The sequence below is a fragment of the Lissotriton vulgaris genome, chromosome 7 (assembly GCF_964263255.1).
Source record: "Lissotriton vulgaris chromosome 7, aLisVul1.2, whole genome shotgun sequence".
Lineage (NCBI taxonomy): Eukaryota > Metazoa > Chordata > Amphibia > Caudata > Salamandridae > Lissotriton > Lissotriton vulgaris.
In genome coordinates, this window is record NC_141695.1 from 728,968,489 (window position 1) to 728,992,691 (window position 24,203).

Below are 24,203 nucleotides of genomic sequence, written 5' to 3' on the forward strand. Positions count from 1 at the left end.
TCACATATGCTCACTTATATACATCAATACTCACATATACTAGATTAAAACATATGTAGTTAATCATAAAGATACTATTGAGACAGTCATTCACTCAGTAATACACCCATACACACACTCATCCACCCATACAGTCCTGCACACATGCGGTCTTCAAAACACATACAAACAGTGAGTCAGTCATTCATGCATCTATGCGCTAAGTAATACCCACCACCAAACCATAAAGACACTAATATTGTTACTCAAAAAAACAACTAATAACCCATATACACACTCATGCAGCTACTCACCAACCCATGGAGCCACTTATACACAAAGTGAGACACTGATACATATATTTAAATATTTAAACATTACTCGCTAATATATGTATTCACTAAGATACACTTAATGCACAAGTTACTACTTGTGTAACGATATATCAGTAAGAGACATTAGTTAGTGATATATTCCTTACCTTAGAATATCCCCAGGTGTCAGACTGGAACCCGGAAATTTTTGCGTAGCAGTACCCTTGCGCGTCGGTAGGCGTCGTCTGCGGCTCTGCGTCCGTCGTCGGCGTCGCGGGCGCCTTGATGACGTCGTCGGAGTACTTAGACGCCGCCTCCGCGTGCTGACGTCAGTTCTTAGACACAGCTTTTCCGCGCCAGAAACGCAGAGCTATGCTAAAAACCAACACTGGTGCCAGTGAAACTAGGGCCCTGAAGGGGATGACCTTAACCCTAGATATCGGTTCGCAGAACGGGGAGGATGGGTGGGTCGGTAAGGAATCTATCACTAACTAATGTCTCTTACAGATATATTGTTACACAAGTAGTAACTTGTGCATCTGAAAGAGACACATTAGTGATAGATTCCTTACCTTAGAATAGATACCCCAGCAATACCAACCCCGGTGGTGGGTCTGCGAACCAATAATCACACCAGAAAGTCCTGGAGGCCAAAGAAGCCATCCCTCCGGACTTGGCTGTCCAGGCAATAGTGTCTCGCAAACGTGTGCAGCGAGGCACACGTAGCCGCCTGGCAAATGTCCTGCAAGGGCACTCCACAGCCCAGGGCAGTGGTAGTCGCCGTGGCCCGAGTGAAATGAGCCCTCAGTCCAACAGGGGGTTCCTTCTTGGCCAAGGAGTAACACGCCTGGATACACAAGATGATCCACCGCGAGATGGTCCGCTTGTGTACCTTCTTAGCGCCCACGTAACCTACAAAGAGTTGGTCATCCACCCGGAACTGGCGTGTGCGATCCAGATAGTAAGAGAGCGCATGTTTTGGGTCCAGACGGTGGAGCCTCTCTTCCTCTTTCGAGGGATGCGGAGGCGGAAAGAAGGTGGGCAAGGTGATGGATTGCCCGATGTGGAAGGCTGTGACTACCTTGGGCAGGAAAGAGGGTCTTGTCCGCAACACAACCTTGTACGGATGGACCAAAAGGAAAGGAGGTTTAGAGGATAGAGCCTGGAGCTCACTCACTCTCCTGGCAGAGGTGATGGCAACCAGGAAGGCAGTCTTCAATGTAAGAAGGCGGATAGGACAGTTGTGAAGTGGCTCGAAGGAAGCGCACATCAGAAAAGTAAGAACCAGGTTCAAGTCCCACTGAGGCAACATGAAGGGAACAGGTCGAAACGTATGTGTGATGCCTTTCAGGAATCGATTAACAATAAGGGACTTGAACAAAGAAGGTTGATCAGGCAGCCTTAAAAAGGCTGAAAGAGCAGAAATGTAGCCCTTGATAGTGCCCAGAGCAGAGCCCTGCTGGGCAAGAGGAAGAGAAGAACCTCAGAAAGAGGGGCAGAGAGAGGATCCACAGCCTTTGCTGTGCACCATGCCACAAATCTGTTCCACCTGCAGGTGTATACCGATTTTGTGGAGGGACGCCTGGCTGCCAGAATGATGTTACAGACTTCAGGAGGCAAGTCAAATGGTCTCAACTGTCGCCGATCAATCTCCGAGCATGGAGGTGGAGACTGGACAGGTTCGGGTGGAGGATCATCCCCTGCTGCTGCGACAGAAGGTCCTCCTGAAGAGGCAGACGAACCGGGAGATCGACTGACATACTGAGTAGTTCGGGATACCAGTACCTTTGTGCCCAGTCCGGAGCCACAAGGATGACTTGGGCCCGGTCGCGCTTGATCTTCTTCAGCACTCTGGGTAGAAGTGGTATAGGCGGAAAGGCGTACAACAGACCAAAAATCCACTCGCGACGAAAAGCGTCTCCGAGCGAGTGCCGCCTTGGAAATTCCAACGCGCAGAACTGATGACATTGCGCGTTCTCTTCGGTGGCGAATAGATCTAACCAAGGTTCTCTCCACTGCTGAAAGAGGCCTTGCGCCACGTCAGAGTTCAGACGCCATTTGTGATCCATCATGCACCGCCGGCTGAGTTTGTCCGCCCTGGCGTTCAGAGAACCTGCCAGGTGTTGAACCACCAGGGTCACACCCTGATGTTCCAGCCACTGCCAAAGGCGCAGAGCCTCCTGGCAGAGGGTCCACGACCCCACCCCGCCCTGTTTGTTGCAGTACTACATGGCGGTGGTGTTGTCCGTGAACACCTGCACTACACTCCCCCGGACAGAGGGGAGGAATGCCTTCAGTGCTAGACGAATCGCCCGCAGCTCCAAAAGGTTGATATGGAGCCGGGATTCCGCCGGAGACCAGAGGCCTCAGATCTCTGCCTCTTCCATGTGGCCTCCCCAGCCCTGGAGGGACGCGTCCGTCACAACTACATGCTCCGGGTGGGGAAAGGGAGAGGGATCTGCCACTGACCCAATCGCGGCGTGAGCCACCACTGCAGCTGTCTCGCAGTGCCCTCCGAGATCAGGACATGGTCGGACAGGTTGCCCTGATGCTGGGCCCACTGAAACTTCAGGTCCACTGCAGAGCCCGCATCCGCCAACGGGCGTGATGCACCAGAAGGATGCAGGAAGCCATCAGCCCCAGAAGCCGCAGTGTCAACCTGATCGAACCTCGGGATAAAGGCTGAAAGTTTGGAATCAGAGCCTGTATATCCCGAACCCGCTGCTCGGGTGGGTAAACCCGAAACTGCGACGAGTCGATAACCGCTCTGATGAAAAGGAGCTTCCGAGAGGGGCACAGGTGTGACTTCGGCACATTGATGGAGAACCCCAGCTGGTGCAAGAGGTCTGCCGTCGTCTGAAGGTGGCTGACGACTGCCTGGGGCGAGCCCGCCTTCAACAGCCAGTCGTCGAGGTAGGGGAAGACTGAAACCCCTAACCTGCGCAGATGAGCTGCGACCACCGCCATCACCTTCGTGAACACCCATGGGGCGCTGGTTAGGCCGAAGGGGAGCACGGTAAACTGAAAGTGCTCGTGGCCTACCATGAACTGCAGGTAGCGCAGTTGGGCTTGCAGGACGGGGATGTGGAAATAAGCGTCCTGCAAGTCCAACGCTACCATCCAGTCTCCTGGGTCCAGGGCAGCTAAGACCTGAGCCAGAGTCAGCATTTTGAACTTCTCCTTCTGGAGGAAGCCGTTGACGTTCCGTAGATCCAGCATAGGGCGTAGGCCCCCTTTGCCCTTCTTGGGTACCAGAAAGTAGTGGGAGTAGCAACCACATCCTACTTCTGGCCCAGGAACGCGCTCGATGGCCCCCTTGGCCAAGAGGGCCAAAACTTCCTCCTGCAGAAGCCGCTAATGATCCCCCGATACGCGGTGGTGTTGCGGTGACATGGCTTGAGGGGTCGTCTCGAAGGGGAGGCAGTAGCCCCTTCGGACGATTTGCAGCACCTACCTGTCCGACGTGACAGTGCGCCAGTGGGAGTGGTGATGGCGAACCCTGTCCCCCACTGGCGTCACATGGGGCGAAAAGCACGGGCTAGGAGGGTTTTGAGGCGGATGCTGCGGGGGAGGGTGTGGACTGGCCTCGCCGTTGTCCCAGACCGCCTCTGCGGTGATTTCCACGGCCGCCATCGCGCTGGATGTTAGTCTGCGGTGCGTGGCTGGCAGCACGTGTGGGGGCACCACTTCCTTGGCCACGAAAGGAGCGAAAGGCACCCGTTTGCTGGTGCGGGGATGAGAGGCCCAAGGACTTGGCCGTAGCCCTGGAGTCCCTAAAGCGCTCAAGCGCGTGGTCTGCCTTGTCGCCAAAAAGGCGACAGCCATCAAACGGCATGTCCATCATGTGTTTTGGACATCGGCCGAAAAGTTGGCGGACCTTAACCAGGCGTGGCGACGAATCGCCACTGTCCTTGCCATCGCTCTACCTAGTAAGTCAGTGGTATCCAGCCCACACCAGATAGAATATTTTATATTATAATAATTATTATATATACTGCTCATACCTCTTGGATTCCCTGTCCGGCGGAGCCGACGGGAATGGGGTCCGGGAATTGGATGCCTGGATGACCAGGCTCTCGGGGTGGGGTGGGTGGACAGGAAACATGGGTCGCCCGGGGCCGGGCGGTGGCGTCTGGCCACGTTCCTATCTACGGGCGAACACGTAGCGGGCCTGGACCAAGTGCCCAAAAGAACGTTGGTCAAGGCCTCATTAAACGGCTGCAGAGGCTCGGCCGAGCTTGACTGTGGTTTAAGGACCTCAGTGAGGAGGTTAGTCCTCACAGCCGCGACAGAGAGCTCAAGGCCCAAGGCCTTGGCCGCCCTCATCAACACCACACTGTAGGTTGCCCCCTCCTCCGTAGCCACGGTAGAAGGTGAGCCAAACCAGTGTCTGGAGATGTGTCCAGACCACTGGCATCCCCAAGTCCACCTGTCCAGTCCCCTTTAAGACTGACACCCTCGGGTCAGAGGGTCCTCACACCCCTCTCAATACTCCTCTTCACCCATCCCCTGATAGTCAGGGTTGTCAAACGATGAGGCCGGTTCATAGAAGCTAAACTCCCCAAGCGGCGTCGAAAGCGGCACCCAGCGGCGCCGTTCCGACGCCGGAACCGGAGCGAGCGAGGCATCGGGGACGGCGCCGCCCGAGGACGGCGCCGGAGGTGACACCTGAGGGACCAGCACCGGTGAGGTCGTTAGGTCAACCGGCGACGACCCGGATCCCGAAGCGGATCCAGTGGAGCCCTGCGGTGCCGGGCCCGTAGGCGCTGGCGGCGTCGGGGCCGAAGCACGCGTCGGGGCCGAAGCCCCCGACCCGCTAGGGGCCCCAGACAGGTCCGCTGGGCCTGAAGGCGCCGCAGAGCCCGTCGGAGGAGAGAGGGACCTCATGGCCATGAGGAAGCGCTCGCTCTCCTCCAGCGTCGTGTCTTGCCCAGGGACCGGAGATGTGGAGCAGGACGCGGCACCTGCGATTCCGACGGAGCCGCGTGGGCGGTGTAACCCGAACCCCCGGCCGCGTCGTGCGAGCATCGGGGGGAGTCAGAAGAGTGATGACGTCTCTTCGACTTGTGTTTCTTACCTGACGATGACTTCGACCCGGAGGAGTGAGGCCGACTCTCGAAGCTGTGATGGCTCCGACCCCGCGACCTGTCCCTTGACCTCCTGTGGGACCGAGACCTCTCGCGGCACGGGGCCGACTGCCGGAGTTCGAGTCGCTTGTGGGACCGCTCTCGCCTAGCTTTCGAAGTCAGGGCCCGGCAGTCGGGGAAGGCCTTGTCGTCGTGGTCGACGCCGAGACAGTGGAGACACCGACGGTGAGGGTCCGTGACCGACATTGTTCGGTCGCAATCCTCGCTATGCTTGAAACCAGGCATCCCTAGGAACCGTCCAGAGTCGCAAGACTCGAGAAAGATGATCAGAAGAGATCAAAAAGACTAGTCAAAAAGTGACTAAAGTACTGCTTTTTCCAGATCTGCGCTTGCTGGCGCGGAAAAAAGAAGAACTGACGTCAGCACGCGGAGGCGGCGTCTAAGTACTCCGACAACGTCATCATGGCGCCCACGACGCACGCGGAGCCGCAGACCGACGCACAAGGGTACTGCTACGCAAAAATTTCCGGTTCCAGTCTGACGCCTGGGGATATTCGAAGGTAAGGAATCTATCACTAACGTGTCTCTTTCAGAAAAGTCCATTAACCAATCAGTTTTTTTTTTAAAACCATCCATTTAGACACTTATTTACCCATTTATTCTCCATCGACTTTTAGATATACATATATAAAACATATTTATTTTTCAGCAAAACACACATTCACTGGATGTGTCATCAGTGATGTCATCAGTCATGTCATGAATGATGTCACTGACCATGTCATGAGTGATGTAATATGTGACGTCATCAGCAGTGCATTGCGGGCGCGCAAGTTATAGTTAGCTGAACTAATTATACCGGGGAATTTCAATGGTTTTGTAGGAGTGAAATGTCCAGCTAACTATAACATGTGTGAAACCTATGGTTTTTTCAGTTTATATATCCATACTAATATAATAAAGAGAGCCCAAACCTTTGAGGCGGGTAATCTCAGGAACCACAGCACCAATCACAACACCCAATACAGCGTTGGAAAGGGCAGTTGAAGCAGAAGGACATAGGCTATGCAGACGCCCACCATATACATTTAAAAGGTAAAATAACTGCCAGCAAAGTAGTCCCTTGTGGGCGTGTCTGCCTTGTGCTGTGGGCGTGACACACGTTGGGGGCGTGTGGTACGTTCCGCCCTTCATGCCATGTCTCATATTGTGTGCTAATCCCACCCTGCTCCCTTTAAATACCCCTGCACCCCATAATCATAACCCACCATTACTCCTTAAAACACCCCAACACCCTTAAACACTAACCCATCTTAACCCTATAAATATACCTGTACCCCAAAACCCAAACCTATCCCTAAACTCTAAATATACCCCTGTACTCCAAAACCCAAACCTAGCCCTGAACCCTATAAATACCCCTGTACCTCAAACCCCAAACCTACCCCATAACCCTAAAAATACCACTGTACCCCAAAACCCAAACTTAGCCCTGAACCCTAAAAATACCACTGTACCCCAAAACCCAAACCTAGCACTGAACCCTAAAAATAACCCTGTACCCCAAAACCCAAACCTACCCCTGAACCCTAAAAATACCCCTTTACCCCAAAACCCAAACTTAGCCCTTAACCCTAAAAATACCCCTATACCCCAAAACCCAAACCTAGCCCTGAACCCTAAAAATACCCCTGTACCCCATAACGCAAAACTATATCTGAACCCTTAAAATACCAAAACACCCTAAAACATATACCTCGGTACCCCAAAACATATACCCCTATACCAATACTTACCTTACCCAAACATTTAAAAAAAACATGCTTTTACCATTCATGCATTCACAACGAATTTCATGTAAATGTATGCGTGGTAAAAGCATATAAAATGTAATGCCATGCGTAATAATGGCATTGCGGAGTCATGGTACTTTCGTAATGAAAGTATGCGGAGTACTGGTATGCGGAAAGAAAGTTGCGGAATAATGGGTGTTTACCCTCCCCCGGTAAGTACATTGGTGGCACGGCAGCCCACATCTCCAGCAACATACTCATATTTTTTCCCCACCCATTTGAAAAATGCACAGGTCTCTCTCATTGATGATTCAGAAGAGGGGGTGGTGATGAACAGAGTGTCTGAATTAAGCAGACCACTCTTACCCAGTGCAAAGATCAGGGCTTGATCCATCACCGTTTTTTAGCTCACTGCACCATCCCAGCTCAGAACTTGGCTATATGCAAATTAGTCTGACCCTGGCCCAATGCATCATGGGAACAGGGCAGACCAAACTACCGAGCCAATTCTTATACTGGGAAGGAAACAAGCTACCGGGGACCGGTTTCTGGCATTTCAGCCGTCTTCGGCCCGGCTTGCTTGAATCCTGATGGTGCAATGAGCAAGGGACTCACATCTGAGTATACCCTTCCACGGTTATGGTGGACAAAAATGATTCAGAAAAGGGGGTGGTGATGAACAGTGTGTCTGAATTAAGCAGACCACTCTTACCCAGTCCAAAGATCAGGGCTTGATCCATCACCGTTTTTTAGCTCACTGCACCATCCCAGCTCAGAACTTGGCTATATGCAAATTAGTCTGACCCTGGCCCAATGCATCATGGGAACAGGGCAGACCAAACTACCAAGCCAATTCTTATACTGGGAAGGAAACAAGCTACCGGGGACCGGTCTCTGGCATTTCAGCAGTCTTCGGCCCGGCTTGCTTGAATCCTGATGGTGCAATGAGCAAGGGACTCACATCTGAGTATACCCTTCCACGGTTATGGTGGACAAAAATGATTCAGAAATGGGGGTGGTGATGAACAGAGTGTCTGAATTAAGCAGACCACTCTTACCCAGTCCAAAGATCAGGGCTTGATCCATCACCGTTTTTTAGCTCACTGCACCATCCCAGCTCAGAACTTGGCTATATGCAAATTAGTTTGACCCTGGCCCAATGCATCATGGGAACAGGGCAGACCAAACTACCAAGCCAATTCTTATACTGGGAAGGAAACAAGCTACCGGGGACCGGTTTCTGGCATTTCAGCCGTCTTCGGCCCGGCTTGCTTGAATCCTGATGGTGCAATGAGCAAGGGACTCACATCTGAGTATACCCTTCCACGGTTATGGTGGACAAAAATGATTCAGAAAAGGGGGTGGTGATGAACAGAGTGTCTGAATTAAGCAGACCACTCTTACCCAGTCCAAAGATCAGGGCATGATCCATCACCGTTTTTTAGCTCACTGCACCATCCCAGCTCAGAACTTGGCTATATGCAAATTAGTCTGACCCTGGCCCAATGCATCATGGGAACAGGGCAGACCAAACTACCAAGCCAATTCTTATACTGGGAAGGAAACAAGCTACCGGGGACCGGTTTCTGGCATTTCAGCCGTCTTCGGCCCGGCTTGCTTGAATCCTGATGGTGCAATGAGCAAGGGACTCACATCTGAGTATACCCTTCCACGGTTATGGTGGACAAAAATGATTCAGAAAAGGGGGTGGTGATGAACAGAGTGTCTGAATTAAGCAGACCACTCTTACCCAGTCCAAAGATCAGGGCATGATCCATCACCGTTTTTTAGCTCACTGCACCATCCCAGCTCAGAACTTGGCTATATGCAAATTAGTCTGACCCTGGCCCAATGCATCATGGGAACAGGGCAGACCAAACTACCAAGCCAATTCTTATACTGGGAAGGAAACAAGCTACCGGGGACCGGTTTCTGGCATTTCAGCCGTCTTCGGCCCCGCTTGCTTGAATCCTGTATACTCAGACATGAGTCCCTTGATCATTGCACCATCAGGATTCAAGCAAACCGGGCCGAAGACGGCTGTAATGCCAGAAACCGGTCCCCGGGAGCTTGTTTCCTTCCCAGTGTAAGAATTGGCTTTTGTAGTTTGGTTTGCCCTGTTCCCATCATGCACTGGGACAGGAACAGACTAATTTGCATACAGCCAGGTTCTGAAACTGGGATGGTGCAGTGAGCTAAAAAACGGTGTTGGATCTAGCCCTGATCTCTTGACTGGGTGAGAGTTTTCTGCTTAATTCAGAGACTCTGTCCCTCACCACCCCTTGTTGTAAATATTTTTGTCCACCCCAAGCGTGGAAGGGTATACTCAGACATGAGTCCCTTGCTCATTGCACCATCAGGATTCAAGCAAACCGGGCCGAAGACGGCTGTAATGCCAGAAACCGGTCCCCGGGAGCTTGTTTCCTTCCCAGTGTAAGAATTGGCTTTTGTAGTTTGGTTTGCCCTGTTCCCATCATGCACTGGGACAGGAACAGACTAATTTGCATACAGCCAGGTTCTGAAACTGGGATGGTGCAGTGAGCTAAAAAACGGTGTTGGATCTAGCCCTGATCTCTTGACTGGGTGAGAGTTTTCTGCTTAATTCAGAGACTCTGTCCCTCACCACCCCTTGTTGTAAATATTTTTGTCCACCCTAAGCGTGGAAGGGTATACTCAGACATGAGTCCCTTGCTCATTGCACCATCAGGATTCAAGCAAACCGGGCCGAAGACGGCTGTAATGCCAGAAACCGGTCCCCGGGAGCTTGTTTCCTTCCCAGTGTAAGAATTGGCTTTTGTAGTTTGGTTTGCCCTGTTCCCATCATGCACTGGGACAGGAACAGACTAATTTGCATACAGCCAGGTTCTGAAACTGGGATGGTGCAGTGAGCTAAAAAACGGTGTTGGATCTAGCCCTGATCTCTTGACTGGGTGAGAGTTTTCTGTTTAATTCAGAGACTCTGTCCCTCACCACCCCTTGTTGTAAATATTTTTGTCCACCCTAAGCGTGGAAGGGTATACTCAGACATGAGTCCCTTGCTCATTGCACCATCAGGATTCAAGCAAACCGGGCCGAAGACGGCTGTAATGCCAGAAACCGGTCCCCGGGAGCTTGTTTCCTTCCCAGTGTAAGAATTGGCTTTTGTAGTTTGGTTTGCCCTGTTCCCATCATGCACTGGGACAGGAACAGACTAATTTGCATACAGCCAGGTTCTGAAACTGGGATGGTGCAGTGAGCTAAAAAACGGTGTTGGATCTAGCCCTGATCTCTTGACTGGGTGAGAGTTTTCTGCTTAATTCAGAGACTCTGTCCCTCACCACCCCTTGTTGTAAATATTTTTGTCCACCCTAAGCGTGGAAGGGTATACTCAGACATGAGTCCCTTGCTCATTGCACCATCAGGATTCAAGCAAACCGGGCCGAAGACGGCTGTAATGCCAGAAACCGGTCCCCGGGAGCTTGTTTCCTTCCCAGTGTAAGAATTGGCTTTTGTAGTTTGGTTTGCCCTGTTCCCATCATGCACTGGGACAGGAACAGACTAATTTGCATACAGCCAGGTTCTGAAACTGGGATGGTGCAGTGAGCTAAAAAACGGTGTTGGATCTAGCCCTGATCTCTTGACTGTGTGATAGTTTTCTGCTTAATTCAGAGAGACTGTCCCTCACCACCCCTTGTTGTCAATATTTTTGTCCACCCTAAGCGTGGAAGGGTATACTCAGACATGATTCCCTTGCTCATTGCACCATCAGGATTCAAGCAAACCGGGCCGAAGACGGCTGTAATGCCAGAAACCGGTCCCCGGGAGCTTGTTTCCTTCCCAGTGTAAGAATTGGCTTTTGTAGTTTGGTTTGCCCTGTTCCCATCATGCACTGGGACAGGAACAGACTAATTTGCATACAGCCAGGTTCTGAAACTGGGATGGTGCAGTGAGCTAAAAAACTGTGTTGGATCTAGCCCTGATCTCTTGACTGGGTGAGAGTTTTCTGCTTAATTCAGAGACTCTGTCCCTCACCACCCCTTGTTGTAAATATTTTTGTCCACCCTAAGCGTGGAAGGGTATACTCAGACATGAGTCCCTTGCTCATTGCACCATCAGGATTCAAGCAAACCGGGCCGAAGACGGCTGTAATGCCAGAAACCGGTCCCCGGGAGCTTGTTTCCTTCCCAGTGTAAGAATTGGCTTTTGTAGTTTGGTTTGCCCTGTTCCCATCATGCACAGGGACAGGAACAGACTAATTTGCATACAGCCAGGTTCTGAAACTGGGATGGTGCAGTGAGCTAAAAAACGGTGTTGGATCTAGCCCTGATCTCTTGACTGGGTGAGAGTTTTCTGCTTAATTCAGAGACTCTGTCCCTCACCACCCCTTGTTGTAAATATTTTTGTCCACCCTAAGCGTGGAAGGGTATACTCAGACATGAGTCCCTTGCTCATTGCACCATCAGGATTCAAGCAAACCGGGCCGAAGACGGCTGTAATGCCAGAAACCGGTCCCCGGGAGCTTGTTTCCTTCCCAGTGTAAGAATTGGCTTTTGTAGTTTGGTTTGCCCTGTTCCCATCATGCACTGGGACAGGAACAGACTAATTTGCATACAGCCAGGTTCTGAAACTGGGATGGTGCAGTGAGCTAAAAAACGGTGTTGGATCTAGCCCTGATCTCTTGACTGGGTGAGAGTTTTCTGCTTAATTCAGAGACTCTGTCCCTCACCACCCCTTGTTGTAAATATTTTTGTCCACCCTAAGCGTGGAAGGGTATACTCAGACATGAGTCCCTTGCTCATTGCACCATCAGGATTCAAGCAAACCGGGCCGAAGACGGCTGTAATGCCAGAAACCGGTCCCCGGGAGCTTGTTTCCTTCCCAGTGTAAGAATTGGCTTTTGTAGCTTGGTTTGCCCTGTTCCCATCATGCACTGGGACAGGAACAGACTAATTTGCATACAGCCAGGTTCTGAAACTGGGATGGTGCAGTGAGCTAAAAAACGGTGTTGGATCTAGCCCTGATCTCTTGACTGGGTGAGAGTTTTCGCCTTAATTCAGAGACTCTGTCCCTCACCACCCCTTGTTGTAAATATCTCTCATTGATGGCCAGCACCGACATACACTTTTAGACACACCTCCCGCCACAAGTTCTAGAATTGCGAACTTTAGAGCTGGGGAGCTACGTTCTAATCTCGGCATCGGCTCAAAATCCTGTGATTCCAGGCAAATCGCTTTGTCTCCCCGTGCCTACCACAAATGAATGTGTTCTTCTGTAATGTAACTTGTGCTCATGCCATGTTGTTGAGTTCGCACTATATAATATTGCAAGGAAAAATAAAGTAGGGAAACTCGAGTTCACACACTACCGAACGCGCACTCTTAAGTGCATCAGCAGTGCACTGTGAATCTGAGCGTTTCACAGGCCTGTCACAGTTAAGAAATGCTATCAAAACGAAATCCTACAAAACAATATACTACTGCTGGCAGCAATTCATAGCCGGACAACGTCGGGATGGGCTGCTAGTATATATATATATATCAAGCTGCCTTGAAGACTGAGTGGATGTATAAGTGCCTGAATGGAGGATTTAGTAGCAATGTGATTGCCTGTTTAAGTGTCTAATTTAAAGTGTCTCACTAAATATATGGGATAGTGATTAAACTGTGTGAATACCTGTTTCACTCTATCTCTTGTGTAAACTACTACACAAGTTGGTTACTAGCTATGTGAAAGTCTATATTAGTTACGCCCATCGGGTGGCCTCACCATTTGGGTTGGCCTACACCTGGGCTGCTCGGGTGAGATTATCCCGACCCACTCCAATGATATTCAGTGTGTTCTCTTGTCCTGGCAAAACCTTTACAAACTTGCCATCGTAAAGGTCTACTCACGACCGACAAGCGTGACAGTGAGTCAAAAACCATTGAAGAGTTATCATTCTTCCTTGGCTCCCTTGGCAGGGACATACACTATTTGGTCGCTGGGGACCTGAATTGCCACTATGAGCCACTTAATGGTCTAAATGAGGGAGCCTTGATGGGCACTCATATAACACTCAAACACTCTTATGCCTTTGAGGAGTTTTTGAATGTTATTTATCCAGTAGGAGCAAGGAAGCTTTATATCCAATGGAGGCATGGTACATTACCAATAGGGGCATTTGTGGGTAAGTGGTCGTCTTCCACGTGTAAATCCTGTCCTGGATGTGGCGCGACTAAGGAGGATGAACTGCACATGCTCTTCTTCTGCCCCGCTTATAGAAAGGCCAGAAAGTATTGGCTGGTACCCCTATACAAGAATATGGGATTTGATAAATGCTCTGGTGCAATGAGAGTCTTTAAGACTGACACATCACCACATATAGCGTTTGCACTCTCTAAGTTCCTTTTAGCAATGTGGTCCAAAAGATGTTCCCTTATCACAGCGGTACCCAGGGGAGAATCTACACAGTGATTGCATAATTTGATTTTTAATCTGCTTTTATGAAATGATAATTGTATCTATTTTTGTCATGTACACTGATTTTTACTGTAATCTTTTATGACTGAAAAAACATCGAAATAAAGATCCAATGAAATGATATTAGTTATTAATTAATTAAGTGAGTATTTGTATGGGATAGTGAATGTGTGTGTGGTTGAGTGGGAGGCGTGTGACTGTCCAAAGACGTGTACATAGTTGATTTACTAGGTATATGAGGTTAAGACTGTATGTGGAAACAGTTGTTTGGGTGAGTGAATCTCTTTATGGGTATGGTGATGAGTAAATATATTTCTCAATGATACATGTCTAACAAAGTAGAAGTATAAAAGGCAATGTATGTGACAGTTGTATATAAATAAGTATACATAAGACTCAGTGATTGTATGAGTGACTATCCAAAACTGTATACTTGTAATAGTAATTTTATAACACACTAAGTATGAGTTACTATCTATACGAATAAATAAAGTGGTGTTTGTATAAGTGTGTAGCTTAGTAAATGTAAGTATGATCAATTGTTTGCATAAGTGAGTAGAATGACTGCATAAGTGAATAGGATGTATGCTGGTGTAGGTGTATAAGTATATTTAATAGTGTTCTATTGATCATTGACACCATGTATGAGCGAATCTATAGGTAAGTGTTTAGATGTGTGTGTAGATGTAGGAATCACTTAGAGGGTTTTTAGAAACTGGTATTGGTGTGGCAATGGTTTTAAATATGGTACTCTGTATTTTACAGTGAGTGATGAAAGGTTATACTTGTGTATGATGAAGTGTATCAGATTATCACGTTGATGTCATCAGTGATGTCATTTGAGATGTCATCAGTGATGTCACTGACCATGTCATGAATGATGCAATATGTGACATCATCATTAGTGCATTGCGGGCGCACAAGTTATAGTTAGCAGAACTAACTATAACAGAGGAATTTCTATGGTTTTGTACGAGTGAAATGGCCAACTAACTATAACACCTATGTTTTTTTCTGTGACTTTCTAAGGTTTTTTTAAAGCTAATTTCTAACTATAACGTCTTTGAAACCTATGGTTTTTTCAGTGAATTTCAAAGGTTTTTTAAATGCTAATTTTTAAGTGCGATAGTAGTTATACCTATTTTTTTGTACTGATTTTCTACAGTGTTTTAGCTAATTATTTATAAATATTTTATTCATTAAATAACATTATATATTTTTCTGAACATTGCAAAAAAATATTTAAAACAAATTCAAACTGAAATATTGATTGTTTTTTTTGGTTTCATTTTTTATTTTAATATATGTAGATTTTCTTTAAAAAAAAAAAGTTCCCACTTTTTTTTCGGAGTCGCGCACTTAAAGTGTACACATCACGGTGGGTGCGTGGATTCTAGACGGCATTTTAGAAAAGCCGTGAAGGATCCGCGTACGGTGTGTGAAGGCTGCGTGTTTTTCAGTTACATCATATACATTTAATATTACGTGATGTGCGCGATTGGTATGCAACCAGCCGCGTATCCTGCTCCCGCGCATTCGCGACACATGCGCATTACGGTACGAGATGCTTGCACGGTGGCGGGTCCCGCGTGACGTCATATACGTGCTGGGGCACGCTGGGTGCGCAACTCCCGCAAAAAAAAATTATGTTCCAAAATCATATGTATATGTCTTTAATATACATATTAGGGCAAGAGATTATCTAAGATATTCATAAAAATAATATATTTGTACTTAAAATAAAATATTATTTTTAAATATATTTTCAAGAAGTCGGGTGCGTGCATCGTGAGCGCAGAGAACCAGGTCAGCAGAGCTGCTGTAGAGCCAGAGAACCAGGTCAGCAGAGCTGCTTTAGAGCCAGAGAACCAGGTCAGCATATCTGCTTTAGAGCCAGAGAACCAGGTCAGCAGAGCTGCTCTAGAGCCTAAGAAACAGGCCAGCAGGGCTGCTCTAGAGCCAGAGAACCAGGTCAGCAGAGCTGCTGTAGAGCCAGAGAAACCAGGTCAGTGGAGCTGCTTTAGAGGGAGAGAACAAGGGCAGCAGAGCTGCTCTAGAGGGAGAGAACCAGGTCAGCAGAGCTGCTCTAGAGTCAGAGAACCATGTCAGCAGAACTGCTTTAGAGCCATAGAACCGGGTCAGCAGAGCTGCTTTAGAGCCAGAGAACCAGATCAGCAGAGCTGCTCTGTAGCCTAAGAACTGGGTCTGCTGAGCTGCTCTAGAGCCAGAGAACCAGGTCAGCAGACCTGCTGTAGATTCAGAGAACCAGGTCAGCAGAGCTGCTTTAGAGCCAGAGAACCAGGTCAGCAGAGCTGCTTTAGAGCCAGGGAACCAGGTCAGCAGAGCTGCTCTAGCTGACACTGACTGACTGACACTGACTGATTGACACTGACTGACACTGATTGACTGACACTGACTGACACTGACTGACACGGATTGACTAACACTGATTGACACTGATTGACTGACACTTACTGACTGACTACTCTCTACTACTCTCTACTACTCACTCTCTACTAATCTCTACTACTCACTCTCTACTACTCACTCTTTACTACTTTCTACTACTCACTCTACTACTCACTCTCTATTGCTCACTCTCTACTACTCTCTCTCTATTACTCTACTATTCACTCTCTACTACTCACTCTCTACTACTCTCTAGTACTCTCTCTACTACTCACTCTCTACTACTCTACTACTCACTCTCTACTACTCACTCTACTACTCTCTACTGTGCTACATGATGTGAGAAGCTTTGGTAGTCACTGTCGTTCAGCCTGACTAACCTACAGATCATTACTCTTTGTATAAATTGTTCTCATTCTAAAAATAACAGACACCAAAATTCTTGCAAATATCATGGCTAACTCAATAACCCTCTATGTGTTGAGTCTGGTTCTCCCAGAATAGTCCGGTTTTATACTTTAAAGGTCAATTTCACATAATCAAAGGACGTTCTTCCACACTATTTCGCAATAATATCCTACAGTAAATCGTGTACAAATATTTATAGATGCAGGCATTTGACTTGGTTTAGTGAAAATACATGTTTGCCGTGCTCGTCACTATTGGTGTCGGGGAGATGTTTTCTACACGCAAACCCCTCTGCTAGAATCAATTGCTGCATTACGATGCAATAAACATACGCATCCGAATGGGAGAAGGCTGCCTGCTCTCGCCACTCCTGTATGCAATTGTAGCTAAATCATTCGCCTGCGCCCTGGAGAGTGTCACTAACAGAGAGGGCTATGATTTCCAGGTTACAAGCTGGTTCTTCCAGCTTATGCCGGTGACTTCCAACTCCATGTAAGGAATCTGCAAATTTACATACCACCAATTATTTGTGAATCTTTGCAATTTCCAACTGTTTAAAGTAGTTTTTGTTAACTGAGCCCACAGCAGATAGAAAAATAGAAACAACTTTACCAAGATTCCGTAGTTGTGTGAGGCATGACCTCACCAATTATACATACCAATATTTTAGGAATCCTTTGAGAGAAAAAGTGGAAGTATTGTCTTTGTATAATTACATGCATAGGGGTATAGATATTTTAAGAGTAAGAATTTAACAAAACAAATTAGAAGTATCAACAGTTTAGGCTTAACAAAATCATAAGCCTACTTCTCCTAGACAGGCAGAATGGGCATGAATGTCACACTGCAATATGGGCCAGTAATCACAGCTTAAACACCACGCACATTCTAATGCAGGACTTACCAGCAAGAATATCTGCTTCATCCATGAAATGGGTACTAAAGACTGTCACACAGTCAGCTTTTCGTTGTTTCAAAAGCTTCCACACTACATGTCGTGAACACGGATCCATGCCAGCTGTAGGTTCATCTAGGAGTAATACCTAGATCAACATTAGAAATCAAAAACATATTTACTGCATTACTGAAGAGCAGAGCACAAACTGTTAGTAGATAGACAGTATACACACAGACAATATACCCGGATTCAAGAATGAGATTCAATGGAGAGAAAGAGCTAACTCAGCCAAGTATGATAGTTTTAATGACCTGATGGAAGTGCAAATATATAGCAGGCTGGACAATCAAAGCTTACTCTCAGATACTGGTGTGGTATTGTGTGTCATTCAGGTAGCTCCAGAAACACTGACATTTAATATTGACCAAGTGGTATTATCGTTTTGTGGCCGCAGAACATACAGATGCAGCTGTATGTCAAAGATAGCACTGTATAAAAGTATACACAAAGAGGGCTTCTTGACAGCTCTTGCTCATGATTACATGGTTTACTATCAATCGTGCATCCCTGCTCCACACTGGATGGTTTTCCAACCCACACTGTTGTTGTCCGCCAGTGACGCACAGCCTGTTTGCCCTTGCTTTTGAACAGATGAGATGAATCCTTTTGTTCTGGAACTACTACTTTTTTACATTTATTGTTTAGGACTCCACAAGAGTCCATGTCTTGCTCTTTCCCATGCTCACCCACAACTCATCGATCGCTACCCTAAGGCCCTCCCCTCCCGATACTCCTCTGTGGCATGTAAGCAGACGGCCTTGGTGATGCCATGGATGTTGCCACCCCCTCCATTTCCTAGTTTCTCTTGGTACCCTCCTTCCTGATGCTTCTATATGGTATGCCAGATACAGGATGCCAGTGTTGGGGATGCTCTTGATGTTGTCTGCCCCCTTCACTCATCTTGTCCTTCTCCTTTCACCCTCCCTTATGGCTCTCCTCTGCGGCACACCAGATGCTAGATAGCGGCCTTAGTGATGCTTTGGATGTTGCCCCACTGCATTTTCCTGTGCCCTTCTCCCACATCATGGTGGTAGCTGCTTTTAGGTTTGCCAATGCTAGTTGATTTTAAAATGTGCTGTCATGCTATGTCATGAACAGCAGCTGTAAAGAAAACAATATTTCCTATGCTTTCAAGATGACTGATGTGTTGAATCATCACACTGCATCAAGCAATTCGGCAGCCATCTTGAAAGTATAGAAAACATTGCTTTCTGTGCTTTGGAATAGACCATCACATTGTCTCATGCAATCTGATGACAAAACTCGTGTTGCGTCACACAACACATTAGCTAACTTTAAAGTATACTTTTAACATAGTCGGTCATCGTGGTTGACTTTGCCAATGCAGGCATATTTTAAAAGCCTTCGGCACTGGCAAGGTCAATAATGTCAACGGCAAAGCTTTGGCAAAGGGAGACCGATTTGCTTTGCCAATGCTTGTTATAAAAAGGATTAAAAATTAAATAAAGTCTTTATACTCAGTAACTGAAAGAAATCCTATGGTATGAAGCCATTTTAGTGCTCTCTCATAACAATTACAGTTCTATGCAAAACAGGGGGTACATGTGGGAAATTAGAGACTCAGCTATATGAACTTAACCTAGGAGCTAAGAGAGGAGTCTCCTTTTGCTAATTGTACTGGGGTTTGAGAATCTTATTGTACGTAATCTCTTATGTGAATTTTCAGGAACTCAGGAGAAATCAAAGTATCTGTGGTTTAAATGGCCCACCAGATTTGCAGAGGTGAGGAACCAAACAACTCTCTACACGGTTCTTCAGCTGTAGAGAACAGCCCAGTCTGTGTCAGTCAGCCTGTGGTGGTGCAAGATTTCAACTTCTTTATTTATAGGTGGTGGGAGAGGATTGTTGTTGCTACGTGAATCTGAAGACAGAGTTGGGTATTCATAAAGGTAACTTGCACTTGTGAGTAATATACAAGAGTAATTTACTCTTACACATTTAGTAACTTTACTACTTTGGGCTATTCACAAAGTCAGGTCTCCACCCCTTAAAAGCGGGGCAGAGCTAAATTTACATGTGTACCTTACTGTGCCATAAAGAAACGAATGGATTTTCCTATACATTACTATACAAGGCTCTCCACCCTGACTGCGGAGAACTCCCTCCATTAAAGTATAGGGAAATTAAAAAGTGTTTCATGTAAAATATTATTGTAAATTCATGTTATATATTTCTTTTAAATGAAGAACAAAACGCTAAAACACTATTACCTTAATTTTGAATGAAGAAAGAGAGCTTAAATTAAAAAATGAATTTACATCTCAACCAAAAAAGTTATGCGTTAATTATTAAATGTGAAGTTAAGAATTAAAGGTAAATTGATATTTTATTATAATGTAATGTCACATTAATGTTTAAATTTAAAAAGGTTAACATTTTATAATTAAATAACAAATTGGTATGATTTTTAGAATTTTTTCTGAACATGAAATTATATTTATTCATATTTTGAACTATTTTAATAATTTTAATTTAATTATGAAATGATTTCCTATAGGAAGTCCCTATCGCTATTATTTTCTATGGCCATGTGGGGTGCTGGACTTACTTCAGCTCAAAGGTGGAGTCATTTACTATTGTTTGGGTCAGTTTTTGGATGTAGTAAATTTAGAAGTGCAGTTTGTGAATAGCAACGGGCTTACACTTTTGTGAGTGGGTGCAAGCCCCTCCCCAAACCTCTCCTTTTGTCTCCCATTTAGTATGGGGATTTCGTAAGTCCCTATCTTTACTATTATCCATGGGAGGGTGTTGGCCATGTGTGGTGCTGGACTTAATTCAGCTCTAGGCTGGAATAATTTACTACTGTTTGGTCTGTTTTTGGGTGTAGTAACTTTGGGGCTTACTTTTTTGTGAATGGGTGCATGCCCCTCTCTTAACCTCTCCTTACTGATTTCTAATCCTCTTCTATTTAGTAGTAAATACATTCCATTTCCTAACCACTCACCTCTGTCCCTCCTACATTTACTACTAAAACAGACTTACGTGTGCACAAACTCCGCAGTCAGGCTGGAGATCTCCACACAGATATTAAAGGGGATGAAGGGATATAATTATGACTAAGGCCCCCAGTTTTATGGGATTTATTTTTTAAACATTTCCGTCTGTATTTATCCATATTTATTGTTTGCCCATCTTATTGGTACTTATCCATATTTATTTTGTGTTTTGTAAATATATGGAGTCATAAAACTGTATATTTCCACATTTATTTAACTGATGAACATGCACTCATACTTTGCTGCCTGTCGAGTTTTAGCAAATTAAACAGCCGAATACAGCAAAACTCTACCCCTACAGGTAAATATGAGCATTATACTACAAATATTTGTTACCATACACCTGGAATTAGGGAAATCTCAACCTATTTTTTACTTCCCATGTTGGCTATCTGCTCAGCTGTTGTCCTAGAAATCACGAAAAACAGCATGGAGAGTCACCCACAAGAAACAACATTTTCTGTATTTTCCACTTATAAAAATAAATAGACAGGAAACACGGTTTTCTGTCTGTAATTATCTGTAAAAATCAGTAAAAACGGAAAACAATGTCTATGCTTTACAGTATTGTTAAACCTGCAAATATAAGGCAGAATCTTTTATTTACCATCCATAGGGCATATTGGTCCCCTTGCACACTGTCCAAATTTAAAGCTGGCGGAGTTGTGGGATGTCCGAAATGTAAGACCCCAAATGTGGATGATCTACACATGTTCCTCTTCTGTCCAAATTTAAGACAATTTTGGCTGGATGTAAGTAATTGTCTATCCAATTCACTGAATCTGCGGATCGAGGTAAGCCCCGAATTAATAATAACGGGGAGATTTGATTTAGAAAACAAAAGTATGTATGACAATGTAAGACTTATTTTGTATGCCATGTTGTTAGCTCGCGAGAGATATGTAAGCTATGGGTCTCACCTTCTAGCCCTGTGTTAATGGACTGGATTCTAGCCATGAGGTACATGGCTAATCTAGACATTTCAGATCACACCAAAAGAAATCGAGGATTTTGGGTACCTTTCCTTACATGTTTTGGCTGAACTACATTATTTAATATGTTTTTTTTGTGGGTTTTCTTCCGATGATTAAGCCTGCGCCTATCTCGCTGGTATTTATTACTTGGAATTCTAGGACGGAAACAGAGTAAGAGGAAGACACACTTGATGAGTCAGATGGTCAAGAGAGATCGCTCGATGAATGGCCAGACTCAAAAATAGGTGGAGTTTATGCCTCACTGCTCAAACCAGCTTATGAGATAAAAAAGCCCAGTGGTGGACTAAGTTAGAAGATATGGGTGGCGAGATGGCAAATGAGGATAACAAAAAAAAAATTTAAAAATTTAAAAACGGAAAACCGGGAGCCTTACATAACTCAAACAGTGATCCACCTGTCACCTAATGTCAGCAGAGACATATGGAGCTGCTAGCACTACAAAGATTATCAAACAAAAAAAACAACACTGACAGTGTGTGTCAGTGAACAACATTCTACACCGCTTGTCATGAGACTCAGGACTCGGATCTCTTGCTCCAGGACACATACTGATCAAGCAGTTCAAATGGGAAGCAGGTTGTCACATCAAGACTAATGTCCCTACATATATTTAAACATACAAAAACAGTTTCCTACATGATAGTGCGGCCTAAACCTTGCCATACACCCCATTTTAATAATACAACGGAAAAAAATCATTGGCAAAGCCAGTAGATCTTGCCATGTTTTATGTATGTATTACTTGGGGCTTATGATGACTTTAATGGTCTTGAAGCGCCCGCTGCCGCTCCGAGACCACCAAGGTCATAAGCAACTGCCCACCGGAGTATGACTTATTTTTACTCTGGCGGGCTGTTCTTTGGTGGTCCTGATGCAATGGGAGAATCAAAGGAAGTTCCTGCAGACCATGGACTATCAAGTCCATGCCCTGCAGGAACTGGGGGTGCATGCACAAAGGGGGACGCAACAGGTGCCACCCTGCATGCACCCCTTGGCACAGAGGCAAGAGGTGGGCCTGCAGGCCCCCTTTGTTTCCTCACTGCCACACCTTTCATGGCGGTCACATCGCCATGAAAAGTGCAGCAGTGAGGAAACTCCTAATATGCTTGGTGTTGCGGTAGTGGCACTGCCAGCATATTAGGGGTCTCAGACTGCAGCAGTCCTGTGGTGGTGGTGGAGCAACTGCCACAGTCCAAATGCTTTTGGCGGACCATCACCACGAATATGGTGTTCCATTGGATAGCCAAACTTGTATTAAGGGCCTTTGTGTGAACAAAGGCCATATGCTCAATGCTAGACAGCCACGGGAAAAAGTGGGCTGACCCACTTCCTTATGATGTATGCTGTGCTGGGTGCAAGCCAAATGTGACGGGCACTTAAGCAGACCAATGTATGAAAAGGGCTGACCAAAACACCCTATATGTATGAATGACACAGGGGTGGTTCCCACTGCGTAGCTGTAGTCAGGTCCTTTTTTCCACAGAAGATGAGATTTTATTGTTTTCCCAAAAACTTTGGTGCTGTATCACAAATCTGCATAAAACGGACAAAAAACAACCTAAGTTTCTTCACGAAAAGGTCCGGGTCAATCCATCAGGCTGGGGCTAGGAAAAAGGATGGGCCTTCAAATTGCTGATTTCCCATGTTAATTTACATGATAGTTGCTGTTCTCTGATACACAAAAAATGGCTGAAGGTAAAGAGTTACGCAAAATTTTGCAGAAAGTTTGAACTTTACGCAGAATACATCCTCTTGTAATCTGGAAGTTTTTGAGAAAATAGCATTTAAAGAGATGCTTGGGTTGGGTTTAAAGGGGCAACAAAGTTAGGTACATCCATTTTTTCAGTCTATAAAAAAATATATATTTGGATCTTATCATCACACTCAATTATGTCACTTTAACCTTTGTGAATTACTGTGTTTTTTTTAATTATCATATTCTAATTTGAGCATATGCCCTGGAGCAACCAGTGCCCAACCATCCATGGACAGCTAATCAAAGGCTATGCGCAGACGGGGTTTTGGTCGCCGGCCCTACACCCAACCCCACATTGGCAGCCACCCTCTCCATGGATGGCCAATCCACCCCCTGCACTTCAACTTTGGCGGTGTGCAGCTGTAGTTGGGCTGCAGTACCTAGCAACTTGCACCCAACCCCTCACAAATATTCAAAACTGCTTACAACCTTCCAGCATGGGGTTGTGCACAGGTCTGCAGTGGTTTGCGCACATGCCATCTGTGGGGATTTGGACGCATAGCCTGAAAAGCACCCTGTGCATTACTCCCTGCGGACAACCGATCCCTCATCTGCACACTTTCTCTAACTCTGAGCAGAGCAGGACCGGATCTATGTCTAATGAAATGTAGGTGGCCAACCACCACCGCACACAGCCTTCGGCCTACACAATAGCGGGTACCCACAAGGTCTGGTCAACGACCTGATCAGTGACAGCTCGTGGAATATGAAGTGGTGAGGCATAAGACAAATTTTAAAACTTTCGTACATGAGGGAAGCGAGCAAGCTGCATGTTTTCCAGGGGTGTGAAGGAAAATTCTTCCTCCCACTGACATTTTTACGACTCGGTGGAAAACCGAGAATTTCCCAGCACAATTTATATAATAAATTAATCACATACACAGTTCTTGTAGGTATTTTTAAAGGAAAACTTATAAAAATATTTCATAGAATTTCTGGTTTGCCAAGCAAGTCTGACCTCCCAAAGGATGTGGGAATAGGGCAAGATAGCTTGGGATCTATCCTTTTACAGTATAAAACACATAACATAAGCTTACAAACAAAGACGC

The 24,203-nt window shown here is 46.2% G+C and overlaps 1 protein-coding gene across 2 annotated transcripts in view; it reads right to left on the bottom strand.

Annotated features, from left to right (window-relative positions):
- ABCA5 (ATP binding cassette subfamily A member 5) overlaps positions 1-24,203 on the bottom strand; it is a 1,411,043-nt gene that overhangs the window by 764,863 nt on the left and 621,977 nt on the right. For both annotated transcript variants that reach the window (XM_086930971.1, XM_086930972.1), the window contains exon 15: positions 17,333-17,471. In XM_086930971.1, the coding sequence (XP_086787097.1) occupies positions 17,333-17,471 (139 nt within the window). The remainder of the gene's footprint in view (positions 1-17,332; positions 17,472-24,203) is intronic.